General features: G+C 43.4%; 1 protein-coding gene across 1 annotated transcript in view; it reads left to right on the top strand.

The window, feature by feature from the left end:
- Positions 1 to 15,887, top strand: part of WDFY1 (WD repeat and FYVE domain containing 1) — a 46,288-nt gene that overhangs the window by 10,868 nt on the left and 19,533 nt on the right. The window contains exons 2-3 of the mRNA XM_065880496.1: positions 6,177 to 6,244; positions 10,915 to 10,988. Coding sequence (XP_065736568.1) covers positions 6,177 to 6,244; positions 10,915 to 10,988 — 142 coding nt within the window. The remainder of the gene's footprint in view (positions 1 to 6,176; positions 6,245 to 10,914; positions 10,989 to 15,887) is intronic.

Below are 15,887 nucleotides of genomic sequence, written 5' to 3'. Positions count from 1 at the left end.
CTTATATTAAGCTTAAAAAAAAAAAAACCAAAAAAACAGGCTTCCCTGGTGGCGCAGTGGTTGAGAGTCCACCTGCCAATGCAGGGGACACGGGTTCGTGCCCCGGTCCGGGAAGATCCCACGTGCCGCGGAGCAGCTGGGCCCGTGAGCCGTGGCCGCTGAGCCTGCGGTCTGGAGCCTGTGCTCCGCAACTGGAGAAGGTCACAACAGTGAGAGGCCCGCGTACCGCAAAAAAACAAAAAAACCCCATAAAACCTTAATATATTTTAAACATTTGTTCATGGTTCTGTGGTCTTCACAACTAATTTTAATGACTATATAGGCAATTAAATGCATGTGTCATTCATCCATTTCATTATTTAACATTTTCCCCTAACTTTACTCCTTTGAATAATGCTCATATGAACTTTTTAAAATATGTGGTTCTTTTTTTCATCTATTAAAAAATGTCTTCAGGATCAATTGCCGAGCCTGGAATTCCTAAATCAGTTTATCGTTGTCGTTACCATCATCATCATTGTTAATACTGTTATCATTATGCTTCGGCAGGAGACGTGTCTCTCACTATATGGAGCAAAATTCTCGCCAAGGAATTAGCTCTAGTGCGGAGTGCTGACAGAAAATCATGAGAGCCCCAGGAACGGCATGTTATTATTGTTCTCAGCTGTTCCTTTGCTTAGCCCTGCCCGGCAATACATTTCAAACACATTTCAGTCTGAAATATTTAAAATAAAGAAATACAATCCAACTTTGGCATTTCATTTATTTAGAAACTAAATAGATGGTGATCCACCGCACCGAACGAGACAAATAAGATGATGGTTTGATGTGCACACAGTGGGGCTATAGTCTTACAGAGAGACTTCCTCTCATGTCTCCATGGAAAACGCTGCAGCCCTACGTGAGTTCATGCTTCTCAAACTAGGAGGGCAAAGGAGACTAATGGTGCAGCCCTCCACAGGGACAGCAGGAGCGTGGGGAAGATTGAAAAGCACTTATAGTAGCGTAGGCTCTGAAAGAAATGACACATTTCCTTTCTAAGTACCTTTTGGAAAACCATCAGACTGTTGTTTTCAAAAGAACTTAAAAATAGATCTTGGCAAAGATGAACATGTTTCTAAGGTTCTGGTTTTAAGGAAAGATTTTTTTTCCAGATTGATGCAGTCTTGGAACATCAAACAAGATCCCTCTACTAGAAAAATGGGTAGAATAAGCAGCAGGCAAAACATAAAATGAGTTTAGGTGAGCGGGTGTAGGTTGTCAGAATAGTGAAGCTGTTTTACTTCAGTCGGAGGGGGACTTAGACATTCATCTGGGCAGAAAATAATGTGCTTTTTGGAAAAATAAAGCCATCTGATCCTGACACTTTGGTGATTATATCGTTCATTAGTATCATCCTAGAGGTTTTTGTTTTTGTTTTTTGGGTTTTTTTTTTTGCGGTACGCGGGCCTCTCACTGTTGTGGCCTCTCCCATTGCGGAACACAGGCTCCGGACGCGCAGACTCAGCGGCCACGGCTCACAGGCCCAGCCGCTCCGCGGCACGTGGGAATCTTCCCGGACCGGGGAATGAATCCGTGCCCCCTGCATCGGCAGGCGGACTCTCAACCACTGCGCCACCAGGGAAGCCCATCCTAGAGTTTTTAATAGTTTGCTCCTGTAAAATGTTACTAAACTGTTTAATTGTGACTAGTAGATTTTGTTTCCAGTTTTCTGAATAGTAAATTTTTTAGTCTGTGGAATTTGTTGATTTTTTTAAAGAAACAGCCCAACTTAAGCCTGTTTTTATAACCATTTTTTTAAACCAATGAGGCATGTTCTGACTACAATACAAAACAAATTTCTATATTACCTAGTAGAAATTATACACCTCTGTTTAATATCATAGTTTCTTGAGAGTGCTGGAGTATTAGGAGTTCAATTTAATATCGTGTTGATTTTTATCTCAGAAGTGGGAGATTTTAATGCGTCCCCCAAAGAAGGGAAAGAGTTTGGCTTGAAAAGAGAAGGAAGGGAATTCCAGATAGAACGTGTGAGTACAGAGGTAGAGCCAACTCTCAGGGTCAGTTGCCTGATTTGGAACCCGATTCCCAAGCAAGGATGATGGTCTTCTCTCAGCCTGGATGTGATAAATAATTTCCAAATGAAACACCCCAAGAGATCATTTGTCTTGCCAATTTCCTAGTGTGTCAGCTGGGTGCAGACCAAATGGTAGTAACAGATGTTTGTCCTCCAAAGGAAATAATACTGTGTTTCAAAGATGCTGGGGTCTAGGTAGGTCCCATTTTGACCTTGGACTAAGCTGGGTGAAGTTAAAATTTGACTTTTCCAGGTTAGATGATTGGCTGGAAGAGACAACCTTTAAGGTTTCCCGCTCACGGTGACTTCTGTGCTGTCTGAAATCACTCTTCTTTCAAGAGGACACAGGGAAAAGCATGTACCTCTGAGGCCTCCATTGAGCTACCAGTGCATTCATGACCCACCACTTTTGGGGGTAATCTGGGGGCTTTTAGGCTACATCAGCATTCTGGTCTTTAGACCCTTAAAAAACCAGACAAATAGGTTTAATCCCTTTGAGTGAATGAAGGCGCTGTACGGTGCTCTCATCTTCAAGTACCTTGGCCTTTGCTGTCCTGTCTTTGCAAGTGGAGTAGAATCCTTGAACAGATTTAATGCTTAGAGGTGAGTTGGCCTTTGACTTCTTATAGCTCCTGTTTCATCCCCTATGTTGAACATAAGTAATGAAATGTATCCATAAACATTCTGTACTACGTAACATAAAATATAGTCAACAGAATGTAATATTGTGTTAGTAGTTCAGGCCTAAGGATCATCATTATAAGCTTCTATTGATTAATTTAGTTGAGGGAGGTCATGCTGAAATGGTACCCATCCTGCGGGTACTGCCCAGATGAACTACCGCCTAGAGAGAAAAGTCCTTGGTGGAGTGGTGAGGGAGGAGGGATTAGGACATAACCTGGGCTCAGCATATTTGGGGCATCTGAGGTTGACAGCTTGCTGGGATGTAGGGTCTGGGTCTGGGAATCATAATTATGTCAGTTGAACCCCTGATTTGAGACAACAATTGGTGGGCTCTGAACACAGGGTCAGTGGGATGCATGGTTCCTTGGGAGATGTAGCCAGTAGTCAACATGCCCGAGGTGGACCAGAGGGATGAGCCCGCCACATAACCTGAGAGGAGGCTGCACTGAGGCATGAGGGCTGGACGGTGGTGGGCATGCTGAGAGCAGAGACAAGGGCCAGTGTCCCAGGTAGGCATTACTGCTTACTTTTTTTTTTTTTTTAAGATGTTGGGGGTAGGAGTTTATTAATTAATTAATTTATTTTTGCTGTGTTGGGTCTTCGTTTCTGTGCGAGGGCTATCTCCAGTTGTGGCAAGCTGGGGCCCCTCTTCATCACGGTGCGCGGGCCTCTCACTATCGCAGCCTCTCTTGTTGAGTAGCACAGGCTCCAGACGCGCAGGCTCAGTAGTTGTGGCTCACGGGCTTAGTTGCTCCGCAGCATGTGGGATCCTCCCAGACCAGGGCTCGAACCCGTGTCCCCTGCATTAGCAGGCAGATTCTCAACCACTGCGCCACCAGGGAAGCCCACTGCTTACTTCTTAAAAAAACAAGCAAAAACCTGCAACACCATTATCACACCTAAAGAAATAAGCAGTATTTTTTAAAATAAATTTATTTATTTATGGCTGCACTGGGTTTTCGTTGTTGGGTCTTAGTTGCTGCGTGCAGGCTTTCTCTAGTTGCGAGCAGGGGCTGCTCTTCATTGCGGCTTCTCATTGCGGTGGCTTCTCTTGTTGCGGAGCATAGGCTCTAGGCGCACAGGCTTCAGTTGTTGTGGCACATGGGCTCAGTAGTTGTGGCACACAGGCTTAGTTGCTCCGCAGCATGTGGGATCTTCCTGGGCCAGGGCTTGAACCTGTGTCACCTGCATTAGCAGGCGGAGTCTTAACCAGTGCGCCACCAGGGAAATCCCCATTAAATATTTTTCATAGCTTCATTTAAATGGTTTAAAGCTAGAAAGATCTGTTCCATGAAAAAGTCTTAACTTCTGAGGTTTGTGGAAGAAGAAAACTAAATAATCATGAACAGTAACCAAGAACCCACAAATAATAACAGTGGTTTAAAACTTTACCTCAAAGAGTGTCAAATTTTGATTTAAGATGTCGAACTACAAACAGTACAAAGTATAGGTCTGTTCACAGATGCTTTAGTCTGATCTTTCTCTCTCTTTCCCTTTTAATTTTGGATGTGAACTTGAACTTTCTAGAACTTCCTATCACAATATAGGTGCTCCTGAAGGAGTCTGCCTGATTGCCTTGCCTTGTGAACTTTGTCATGTAGGATCTTGTTTAATGGTGCTTGAACGAAGAGACAGTGTCCGAGAGACTTCATGGTGTCCCACGCAGACACAGTGTGTGAGTACCTGTTTGCTTGCAAATAGCAAAGGTTACTCAGATTCGCTTAAGCCGCTGAGGGTGTTAATGGTGAGGATGCTGGGGAACCCAAGTCTAGGGAAATAGCGGCCTCAGGAGCAGCTGGCATAGGGGACTCTCCACCTGGACTGTCTCCAGCTCGCTACTGCTTCTCCTCTTCGGTCGGCTTCATTCTTTCCCTTTTATTAACGTACAAAATTCTCCAGTCCAAATTGCAAAATGTGTGACCAGAAACAGTCATTTCAACTACTGGAGACCTACTGATCTATTTCTGTCTCCCCTGGTTTCTGAGTTCCCGGGGAAGGAACTGACTGATCCCATTTCTGGTCTGGCCAGTTGTGATCAGAGGTGGGATGTAGAGAAAAATTCTGAGGGATTCAACTTGGCCAAAGGTTCCATCATGACCAGTTAGCAGTGGCTGGAAGATGGGTCGTGTTTTACAAATGGCTGTTCCTACACTAAGGCCTATATGGCCAGTTCACCTTTAAAATAGCATGATTCCCGCTGTGCTGCTAGGCCGTCTTATTTATTTGGATGAATGAAAGTCAGCATCTAGTCTTTATTTTCTTTTATTTAGCTCTAATCATTTACAGTAATCTGTAAGATCTTAAATACAGCTGGGCAGGTTCTGAAAGATGCATACACCCACGTCACCTACTCCCCAGAGCCTTACCATGGCCCTAGAAGGTTTCCTCACATCCCTTCCCTGCATTCTGTCCGCACCTCCAGAAGCAACCACTATTCTGATTTTTATCCTCATAGACCTGTGTTACTTGTCTTGAACTTCAAGCAGAATGGAAACACAGTGTCAGCATTTAGCCTTATTGTATTTTAGTTCAAGGTTGCAACCATTAATTCAGTGCTGGCTGTGGGCCAGAATCTGTGTTGCTGTTAGAAATACAAGAGTGTGACAGAGCTGACAATAAGGGACACTGAGACAGGAGTCATGGCGAAGGCAGAGCACAGCTGTGCCGGAAAAGGCAGTGAGTGTCCTACTCTGAAGAGGAAGGGGCCCAGAGCTTCCTGGAGGTTCCATGAGTGCTGGAGAAATATTCCATAGTGTTCTTCGGAGGTGATAAGCCAAAATATTAAACTTTGGCTGTTTTGGTCGTGTGTCATTTTCCTGCCTGTGTCCAGGATTTCCTCATCTCTCTGTGTGCGTTCTGGTGAAAGGAGAGGCCCAGAGACGGGTGTGGAAGGATTTCCTCCCGGGGCCGAGACGACTGGGAATTATCTGTGAGCGAGCAGTGGTGTGGGCTCTGCTTTGTACACACGTCTCTCCCGGTTCTCCAGGAACGTTTTCTTTCCATTTACGTCTACGACTCTCATTTGGCAGAGACAGCCAAGCGACCCAGTTTGCAGTTTGTTGCCAAGAAAAGTAGTTAATAGTTCTCAGCTTTCTTTGTATATCATTAGATAATGAACATTTTCCATATTATTAAAGTTATTTAGAATCCTGACTCCTAGTTCCTGCATAACTCACCATGTATGGACATACTGTAGGTAACTATGTAATATGTGTGTGTGTGTATATACACATATATACTAGTATAAAGTATACCATAATGCTCTGTGTGTATATTTGTCTAATTTTTCCAGTTGATTAATGTTATAAGGTCAATGGGAAACAGTATTGAAAATAAAATAAAAAGTTTGCCTGGAGCAGAAAAGAAGGTAAAATTACTAAAGACTACTCGTTTTTTTCTTTGCTTTTCTCCACAGAACTATCCGAGTATGGCTGAAAAGAGACAGCGGTCAGTACTGGCCCAGCATTTACCACACAATGGCCTGTGAGTAGCTGTCTTTGAGGATTTAAATTTCAAAATTCCTGATTAAAGAAAATGCCGCTAGATTTCAAAATGAGCTTCTTAGTTGCCTAATACCTCTGATAGGCTGTGTTAAACCACAGGAAGGCTCCCTTTCTCTTGCGAATGAAGCTGGGTCTACCGGCTTAACTGAAGTGGACTTGAACAGAAGTGGAAAAAATAAAAGGAAGAGGAAAGCCTCCCACCTCCTCCATTTTTCCTTTGTCTTCCTTTTGCCAACTTATATTAGTAGTAACTTTCTTCTTAGTAATAGCTGATATTGACACTAAAACAGGGCTCTGAACACTCTGCCTTCTTAACTGGCCTTTTGTCCAACTTTTTCATAAACTCTGGGTACTGTTGAGAGATTTGGTCCAAGGCACAGCGCATTCTAAATGGAGATTTTTCTCAGTAGTCAAATATGTTCTAAAAATAAACCCTGACGATAAAGCTTCTGCATTGAGATTTTAGAACAGCCCTGAGATGTAGTGATATAAAATTACATTTAAATCCAGCCCTTCCTGCAGATCTAAGCAGCTTTGCATCCTTCTTTCCCACTTCTCCATCCTTTCTTGAAAAAAGTGCCTGGATACCACCCAGGTCCAAGCTGGGGTTGTGTCCTGCCCGCCGCAGTGGCCACGTGGAAGGCATCCGTAGCTGCTTATTTCCTGGTGGTTTTGGTCCTTCATGAGGGCTTTTCCTCAGTTAAGGTTTCAATAATCAGAGGATCCCCTAGGAAAAGACAAAAGTTTCTGGAGTAGGCTTGACGGTTTGCTAGTGACGACTGTTACAAAGTTCTCCAAAGAAGAGTGTTTGCTAGTTCCAGACGTTGTGGACACTGTTCATAGCTCCCTTAAGAGTTATTCCAGGGGCCGTGGAGTTTCTTACAAACACAGAGCTGCCAGTTATTCAGCAAATTCCTTATATCAGCTTGAGTCATCCTTCCAAGCACCTCCTTTCTTGGCTAGCACTTTCTCATTTGCACATTTATCGCAGGATACGTGCAGGGTTTAAATGCTATAAGCATTTCCACAAATAATTAGTAGTTTACCAGGATTTTCATTTGTTCTGCCTTCTATCGACAGCTTGGGCAGGCTGGTTATCTTCTCTATCTTGATAACCATTCAGTGAAAATGAAGTGGACTTTTTGGAATACTGGTATAAAGCTAACTATTATAAAAGGAACCAGAAAACTTTACCATATGCAGTGTGTTAAGACTACCTGAAACCCTAATCATGATTTACTATGCCAGGCAGTAGTACCTCCCGTCCTGTGTCCGTGTGTGTCTGTGGATTTGTCACCTTGGTTACTCAGTGTGAAATAGGAAGTGGCTGATGTCTCGTGAATGTGCTTATGGAGCCCGTTTGATAAATTTACTTTGGGATTTTGAGGGAGCAGGACAGAGGTAGGTGGGATACTCTGGGCTTCTGAGCCTATCCTTTACCCAACTGAAAAATGAAAGGCTTCTCTTAGACAGTTAACTCCTTACTTCCAGTGACCCAGCGTTAGATCTGATAGCCGGGAATAGCAACAGCCTGGGGACCTGCTACCTGTGCTGGGGGATGTTTCGCCGTCTTTGTGGACAGTCCTGCTAGTGCTCTTGCCGTTATCCCTCCCTCCTCTCCATTACCCCGCACTTCATAATCTGGCCACAGCTCAATCTCCTGAGACCTCAACCTTGGAGTTCATGCTCTTAAGAACAGAGAGAGGCTGAGATAGATTTTTGTCCAGTGTTTAGTTCAGTGACTCCTTGGCTTGTAGTCCCCCCAGATATTTAGTTCACTTTGTAATTGATTTCTCCCCCAGGGCACCGGAACCTAGCAGTAGCAGTGCACGCTCTTCCTTGGCTTTTGGGTCTTGGGCACATGGCTTTGCTTTCTCTGTTGCCATCCCTTGCTACCTTGGGCTAACTGTACCCTCCAGAAGTAGCTTCCGGCGCTGTGGCTGGAAAGACTAGTAAAAACACACCTCTGCTGTGGGTGACTCACACCTTCATGTTTGTATGTGCACGTGTCACCTCCATCTGGAACAGTGTCTACTGATGAAATTGCAAGAACATTGCCAGAAGAAAACGGAATGAATGAATTTTGAGAAATAACTGCTTGTCTGTTTTATTTTAAAATTAAATGTGAAGTCTGAGAAGAAAAGTGCCATGTTGGTTTTAAAAACTGTCTGCAGATTACCCAGTTGAGGACATTTTAGTGGTCATCCACCAATTTGTTTCCTGTGACCTAACAGAGGTGATCAGTAAGCAAACCTTAGAATGTTGCTGTACGTGGACCAATTAGGATTCAGAACATTACCTCACATAACAGAAATAACTTTCAGAATCTGCTTTAGCTGAAGAAAAATGTAACTCTTAGTTTCTGTATCTACTATGTACCTCATGCATTTTTGGGTTTTGGTACTATGTTATGAAATCATCACCACAGCTATATAAGGTAGATGATATTTTCACCATTTAGTAGACAAGGAAACTGAGGCCAGAGGTTGGAATTCCAGTTCATGCCCACCTGACTCCAAAACTGTGCTACTCACCGCAATATGGGGTGGGTCCACAAACTTTTTCTGCAAAGGGCCAGACATAAATATTAGGCTTTATGGGCCAAACAATCTCTGTGGCAACTTCTCAACTCTGCCATCGTAATGTGAAAGCAGCCATAAGGAATACCTAAATGAAAGAGCCTGACTGTATTCCAGAAAACCCTTTGTTTACAAAACTAAAGTTTTAGGCATATGATTTTGGACTGCAATGGTGCCTTTTTAAAAGGTCACTGATTTGAAAGATGATTTGTGTTTTGCTTATTTATAAAACTATGTGGGGCTTCCCTGGTGGCGCAGTGGTTGAGAGTCCGCCTGTCGATGCAGGGGACGCAGGTTCGTGCCCCGGTCCGGGAAGATCCCACATGCCGCGGAGCAGCTGGGCCCGTGAGCCATGGCCGCTGAGCCTGCGCGTCCGGAGCCTGTGCTCCACAATGGGAGAGGCCACAACGGTGAGAGGCCCGCGTACCGCAAAAACAAACAAACAAACAACAAAAGAAAATTATGTGAACATTCACATTAAAAAAAAAAATATATATATATATATATATATATATATATATATATATATATATATATATATATATATATATATATAGTTTATCTCAGTAGAAGCTTCCCTTCTAGGAAAAAAGCCAGGACATTTTTAGATACACAGCAAACTAGCGAGGCTTTTTTAAAAAAATATGTGAGAATTCTCTAGTCTTATAAAATTACTCAGCACATTGTGATTTTTACGCAAAAGATTTTAACATGTTTATGTACAGTTAGTGATAGGATTGGGCATAAAAAGAATTGAAAAGAAGCTTAAAACTAAAGCATTAAGATTTAGTACCAACTGAAAAGCAAGCAAAAATGATGACAGTGAGTCTTTAAAATCATCAAAGAGATTTGATTTCTCAAAGATAATTTTATGCGTGGTTATTAAAAAGCACTTTTTATGAAGATACATATATCCTTGTGGTTATAATTCTTAAACATGATCGTTCTTTGTAGTTTGAAACATCAATATGGTGGATAAGGGTGTACAAACTTGTAGTCAGTTCTAATTGTTTTGTGTGTAGACACTTTTGGTCTCTACATTTCAACGAGATAGTTTTTTGAATGCAACTGAAATAGTCTGATCATACAGCTAACTATGTTTCTGCCTTTGAGTACAATTCAGTATTGTAGTTTATTTCCTTCCTTTGGTGGAGAATATCAGCCGTTGTAGTTAGAGAACTTTAAACTGTTTTCAAATGGTAACTTCATTTATAAGATTTTTCTCTTTTACTTTTTTTAAGAAGTTTTATTTCAAAATAAACTCAATTTTGTTTGTTTATTTCCTAGCATGCATTTCTTTCCACAGTCAATTAAAATTCTTAAGGCTGAAGTGAACCCAAACATTTCTTTTTCCAAATGTTCCATTTTCTAAATCACTTTAATTCTGATTTTTAGCAGAGGAGATGATTTAGAGTTTCTCCTTTGTGAAACTCATTCTCTGGCCCCTGCTTTCTGGCAGAAGACTATGTAGAAGCTGGAAGAGGGGTGCATACCTGGGAAGAGTCGGGGCTGTCCTAGTCACGTGACATGCTATGGACAAAGAGACATGTCTACCCCTCACAATGCGTTACCACAAACTGGGGTTGTATGAGTCATCACAAAACGGAACATTTTTTTCATCACTGGGAAAAAAGCCCAAGTAATCCCAAAGTGGCTTTCCCAGCTTGCTCACATGCCACGGAAAGGGAATTGTGGTGCCGGGAACCCTTCTTTCCACAGATGCCAGGTGCTGTTTTACCTGTGATGGGGAAGTGGGAGGGGCAGGATGACGTGCGGAATTTGGGTAGCAGATCACCTACTCTAAGCACTGGACCCCAGACCTTTCCAGAAACAGGTAGGAGTTTCAATCAGATGAAACTTCATGGAGCTCACTTCACCCAAAGTTATAAAAGTAACTTGGAAGATTGTTAAAGTTAAAATTTTACACTAAGACAACAGAATTTTTTTTTATGAAGTGTTTTTGCCCTCTTTCTTTTAACCTAAGTTTTATAGCTCTTTTTAATAATGTACCTGGAACAATGACTTAACATGCTTAGCTTTGCGCGTAACGTGGTCTTTGTCTTTCTGGCAGCTCCTTGCTCGGCTATGGCTTACCATCATGATAGCAGAAGGATATTTGTGGGCCAGGATAACGGAGCCGTGATGGTAGGTAGCCTCCAGAATGTATTCATTATACTGACCTCCTGTGTTCACTCCTGTTGGACAGTGTAAATAAAGCTAACAATGAATGCCTGCTTGTTTGGCATTAGAAAATATTTCATTCAGTACAGATGTTAGGCCTAAAAATGGGTTAATTTTAGTTAGTGCTTAATTGTAAACTACACATCTTCCTCAACTTATGATGGGGTTACGTCCCGATAAACCCATCGTTAAGTTGAAAATATCATAAGTTGAAAATACATTCGGGACTTCCCTTGTGGAGCCGTGGTTAGGAATCCTCCTGCCAATTCAGGGGACACGGGTTCGATCCCTGGTCCGGGAAGATCCCACATGCCGCAGAGGAGCTAAGCCCGTGCGCCACAACTACTGAGCCTGTGCTCTAGAACCTGCAAGCCACAACTACTGAGCCCGCGAGCCACAACTACTGAAGCCCACGCGCCTAGAGCCTGTGCTTCGCAACAAGAGAACCCACAGTAATGAGAAGCCCATGCACCGCAACGAAGAGTAGCCCCTGCTCGCCACAACTAGAGAAAGCCCGCATGCAGCGACGAAGACCCAACACAGCCAAAACTTAAAAAAAAAAAAGAAAATGTATGTAATACAGTTAATCTACTGAATATCATAGCTGAGCCCCGCCTACCTTAAACATGCTCAGAACACTTACATTAGCCTACAGTTGGGCCAAATCACCTAACACAAAGCCTATTTTATAACAAAGTGTTGAATATCTCCTGTAATTATTGAATACCATACTGAAAGTGGGGAACAGAATGATTGTGTGAGTCCAGAATGATGGTAAGTGTGTTGGTTGTTAACCTTCATGATCACATGGCTGAGCGGGGCTGCGGCTGCCCCTCCCCAGCATCGTGAGAGAGGATCGTATGGCGTATCAGTCACCTGGGAAAAGATCAACATTAATCGAAGCGTGGTTTCTACTGAAGGTGCGTTGCTTTAGCACCATCGTAAAATTGAAAAATCATAAGTTGAACCATCATAAGTCAGGGACCATCTGGAGTTCCATGGAGCTCTGAATGCTGTCATGATTGATGGTTTGGTGCTCAGTCTAGCCCACAAAGTACAGCCTTTGTACAGGGGATGTGAGTCCTGTAGCAGCCCTGATCCCTGAACCCATGAAGGAGGAGGCTGGGGCAAGGAAAGTGTGGGAGAGAGCGCACGTGTGTGTGTGTGTGTGTGTGTGTGTAAGGTGAGAAGGAAGGAAAACAAGACTAGGGACTAGTCATTCAGCCAACAGCTCATGTAACTCTTTGAGTCTCTACATCTCAAACTGTCTTTGGTGAAGGACCAGATAGTTAAATTTTCAGTTTATTATAGATTAGTATTTTTGTGGGTCTAACTGTGTGTGTATGCATATATTTAATGGAGATGTAATTCATATACCATAAAATTCACCAGTTTAAAGTGTGCGATTCATTGGTCTTATAGTCTAGTTACAAGATCATGCAACCGTTAATACTCTAATTCTACAGCATTTTTATCAGCTCCTCCAACCCCCGAAAAAAGAAATCCCGCACCCATTAGCAGTCACACTACAGTCCCCTTTCCTTCAGCTCCTGGCAGTAACTAATCTACTTTCTGAATTCAGAGATTTGCTTATTCTAAACATTTTATGTAAATAGAATCATATAAGGTGTATATCCTTTTATGTCTAGCTTCTTTCACTTAGCATAATATTTTCAAGGTTCATCTATGTCGTAGCTTGAATTAATACTTCATTCCTTTTTGTGGTAGAATAATATTCCGTTACATGGATATACCACACTTTGTTTATCCATTCATTAGTTGATGGATAGTTGGGTTGTTTCTACCTTTTGGCTATTATGAATAATATTACTATGAATAGTCGCATAACAGTTTGTGTGTGAACCTAAGTTTTCAATTTTATTGGGTATATACACCTAGGAATGGAATTGCTGGGTCATATGGTAACTCTGTACTTAACTTTTTACAGAACTGCCAAACTGTTTTCCAAAGTTGCTATACCATTTTACATTCCCAACAGCAATATATAAAGGTTCTAAGTTTTTTACATATTTACCAACACTTGTTATTTTCTGGGTTTGTTTTTGTTTTATTATGGACATCCTAGTCGGTGTGAAGCGGTATCTCATTACGGTTTTGATTTGCATTGCCCTAATAGCTAGTGATCTTGAGCATCTTCTCACGTGCTTATTAGTCATTTGTATATCTTCTTTGGAGAAATATCTATTCAAGTCCTTTGCGTTTTTGTTTTTGTTTTTTTAATTGTTGAGTTGTAAAATACTTGGACCTTCAGCTTAGAAGAGTTTCACCAGTGAAACCGCCTGGTCCTGGGCTTTTCGTCCTGGGAAGTTTTTTGAGTGCTAATTTAATCTGTTTACTTGTTATGAGTTTTCTGTTTCTTCTTCAGCCAGTGTTTGTTGTTTATGTCTTTTTAAGAGTTTGTCCATTTTATCTAGCTTATCTAATTTGTTGGCATGTAATTGTTCATAGCAGCCTTTACAGTCCTTTTTCTTTCTGTAAGGTTTATAGTAACGCTCCCCCTTTCATTACTGAATTTAGTAGTTTGAGTCGTCTCTCTCTTTTTCTTCCCCACTCTGTCTAAATGTGTGTTAATCTTGTTGATATTTTTCAAAGAACCAGTTTTGATTTAATTGATTCTCTATTGTTTTTTTCGATTCTCTGATAATGTATTTCAACTCTATTATTTTTCCTTCGGTTTGCTCTGAGTTTAGTTTGCTGGATTGATATTTGGGGTATTACATTGTTGATTGAGAAAATTTGCTGGTTTTGTCTGCTTGGATGTCATAATAATATGACATTTAAATTGCTGTAAAGGCTTCTGAACACACATTCCCTATTTCTCTGCTCCTTTCATCAGGACCAGTGGTCCGCAGACCGTGCTTTGAGTATCACTGCTTTATAGAACTGCACACAGAGCAGTGAGAGCACAGACCGGTGCCTGCACCTGGCTGGAGAGCGGCAAGGCCAGCCTGTTACTGTGCTGAGTCATAGAGGATGGCTAGGAGTTAACCAGGAAGGAGGGAGGAGGACTTCCAGACGCAGAGGACAGCATGAGCAAAGACAGAGGGGTTTTCAAAGTCAGGGTGTGCGCGGGGAACAAGAATGAAGCAGCTTGGCAGCATGAAGCACATAAGACTGAAGAGATGGCTGGAGCGGGTCACAGAGAGCCTTGCATTCAGCACTAGGTGTCATGCAGAGTGCTAATTAAGAAGAAGGTAGACATGGTCCCTGCTCTCAGGAGCCTTATGGCCTCGTGGGAGGGGCAGGTAATACACAAGTAAACATGAAATTGCAGGTTGTGGTAGGTGCTGTGAAGAAGTGAACGGGCGCAGGGAAAGAGGGAATCCAGAGAGATGTGTAGCCCCGCTCATAGCAAACGGGATCCTCAGGAAGGAAGACCGCTCCAAGGGTGTGACATTCAGCTGAGGCCTAAAGGGCAGGTAGGAGACAGAGCCACAGTAAGTTTTCCAGAAGTGAAGGTCCAAGTAAAGACTCGAGGCAGGAAGATCTCTGTGTCTGAGGACTTGAAGGGGGTCATCTTGGCTGGGTGGTGCTGAGCGACGGGGCAGGACGAGGGGCGATGGGACAAGTGGGCTGAGGCCAGGTCATGCAGGGCCTTGTAGGTCTGGGTGAAGTTTTAAGTTTTGTAAATCTGTGGGAAGCTCTTACAGGGTTTTCAGCAGAAGAACGGCGTGATTTAATTTACATTTTTAAAAGATCACTCTAGCTGCTCAGTGGAGAGTGGATCAAGGGGCCACAAGAGTGGAGGCGGGAACGTCAGGTGTTGTCGCATTCTGGGTGAGAGAGGGCAGTGGCGGTGATGATGGACAGAAGCAGATGACGGACATACATCTGTGGCAGGTTGGGTGTGGAGAGGGGAGGAAGGGCAGCAACTCAGGTGACAGCCAGGTTTCTGGCTTGAGTAACTGCTAGACAGAGGTATCATTTATTGAGAACAGAAAAGCTTAGGGGTATGTGGGGAGAGGGGGCATTTAGAGGGAAAGAAGACAGTGAGGAACCAGCCGTACAGTTGAGATACCAGTGAGACAACCAATGGCGATGAGGAATTGGCATTGGATTTGCAGCCCTGGAGCCCAGTGGGAGCCCGGGCTGGGGAGTCAACTGCACATAGGGCGTCTTTCAAGCCATAAGAATAGCTGTGATCGGGCTTCCCTGGTGGTGCAGTGGTTGAGAGTCCGCCTGCCGATGCAGGGGACACGGGTTCGTGCCCCGGTCTGGGATGATCCCACATGCTGCGGAGTGGCTGGGCCCGTGAGCCATGGCCACTGAGCCTACGCGTCCGGAGCCTGTGCTCCGCAACGGGAGAGGCCACTGCGGTGAGAGGCCCGCGTACCGCCAAAAAAAAAAAAGAAGAGCTGTGATCTCCTGGGGGGAGAATGAGAAAAGACAGGCCCCAGGCCTGAGTCCTGAATGACTGATTTAGGAGCGGGGTTGATGAGGAAGGCAGCCAGGAAGGAAGGGGAAATGGTGATCCTGAGTGTGCATTAAGGAGCCTGGACTACATTGTGTAAGCCAAGCTTCCCAAGCTTGCATAGTCAGTCATATTTATTATTTAGGGGACTTACTGAAATTCGCGTTGCCTGGCTCCATGCCAGACCCACAGCTTCAGAAGCACTAGGGAGGGGCCTGCGAGTCTGCATTTTAGCAAGTCCTTTCGATGACCCTTAGGATCGAGTGCATTAAGGAATCACTGCATGATGGGGAGCCATTGAGGAGCATCAAGTCGGGGAGGATGGAACGGTCAGGTGTCTGTCTGTTTGCTTAGTGTGCCGATATGTGGAAGATGTTTGATTAGATATAGGTGTTTAATAGAGAGCAGTGCTGATAAGACGACGTCCGGTT

Source organism: Phocoena phocoena, chromosome 7 (genome assembly GCF_963924675.1).
Source record: "Phocoena phocoena chromosome 7, mPhoPho1.1, whole genome shotgun sequence".
Taxonomy (NCBI): Eukaryota; Metazoa; Chordata; class Mammalia; order Artiodactyla; family Phocoenidae; genus Phocoena; species Phocoena phocoena.
The sequence above is the reverse complement of the archived record's forward strand: the minus strand, read 5'-3'. Positions and strand labels throughout refer to the sequence as shown.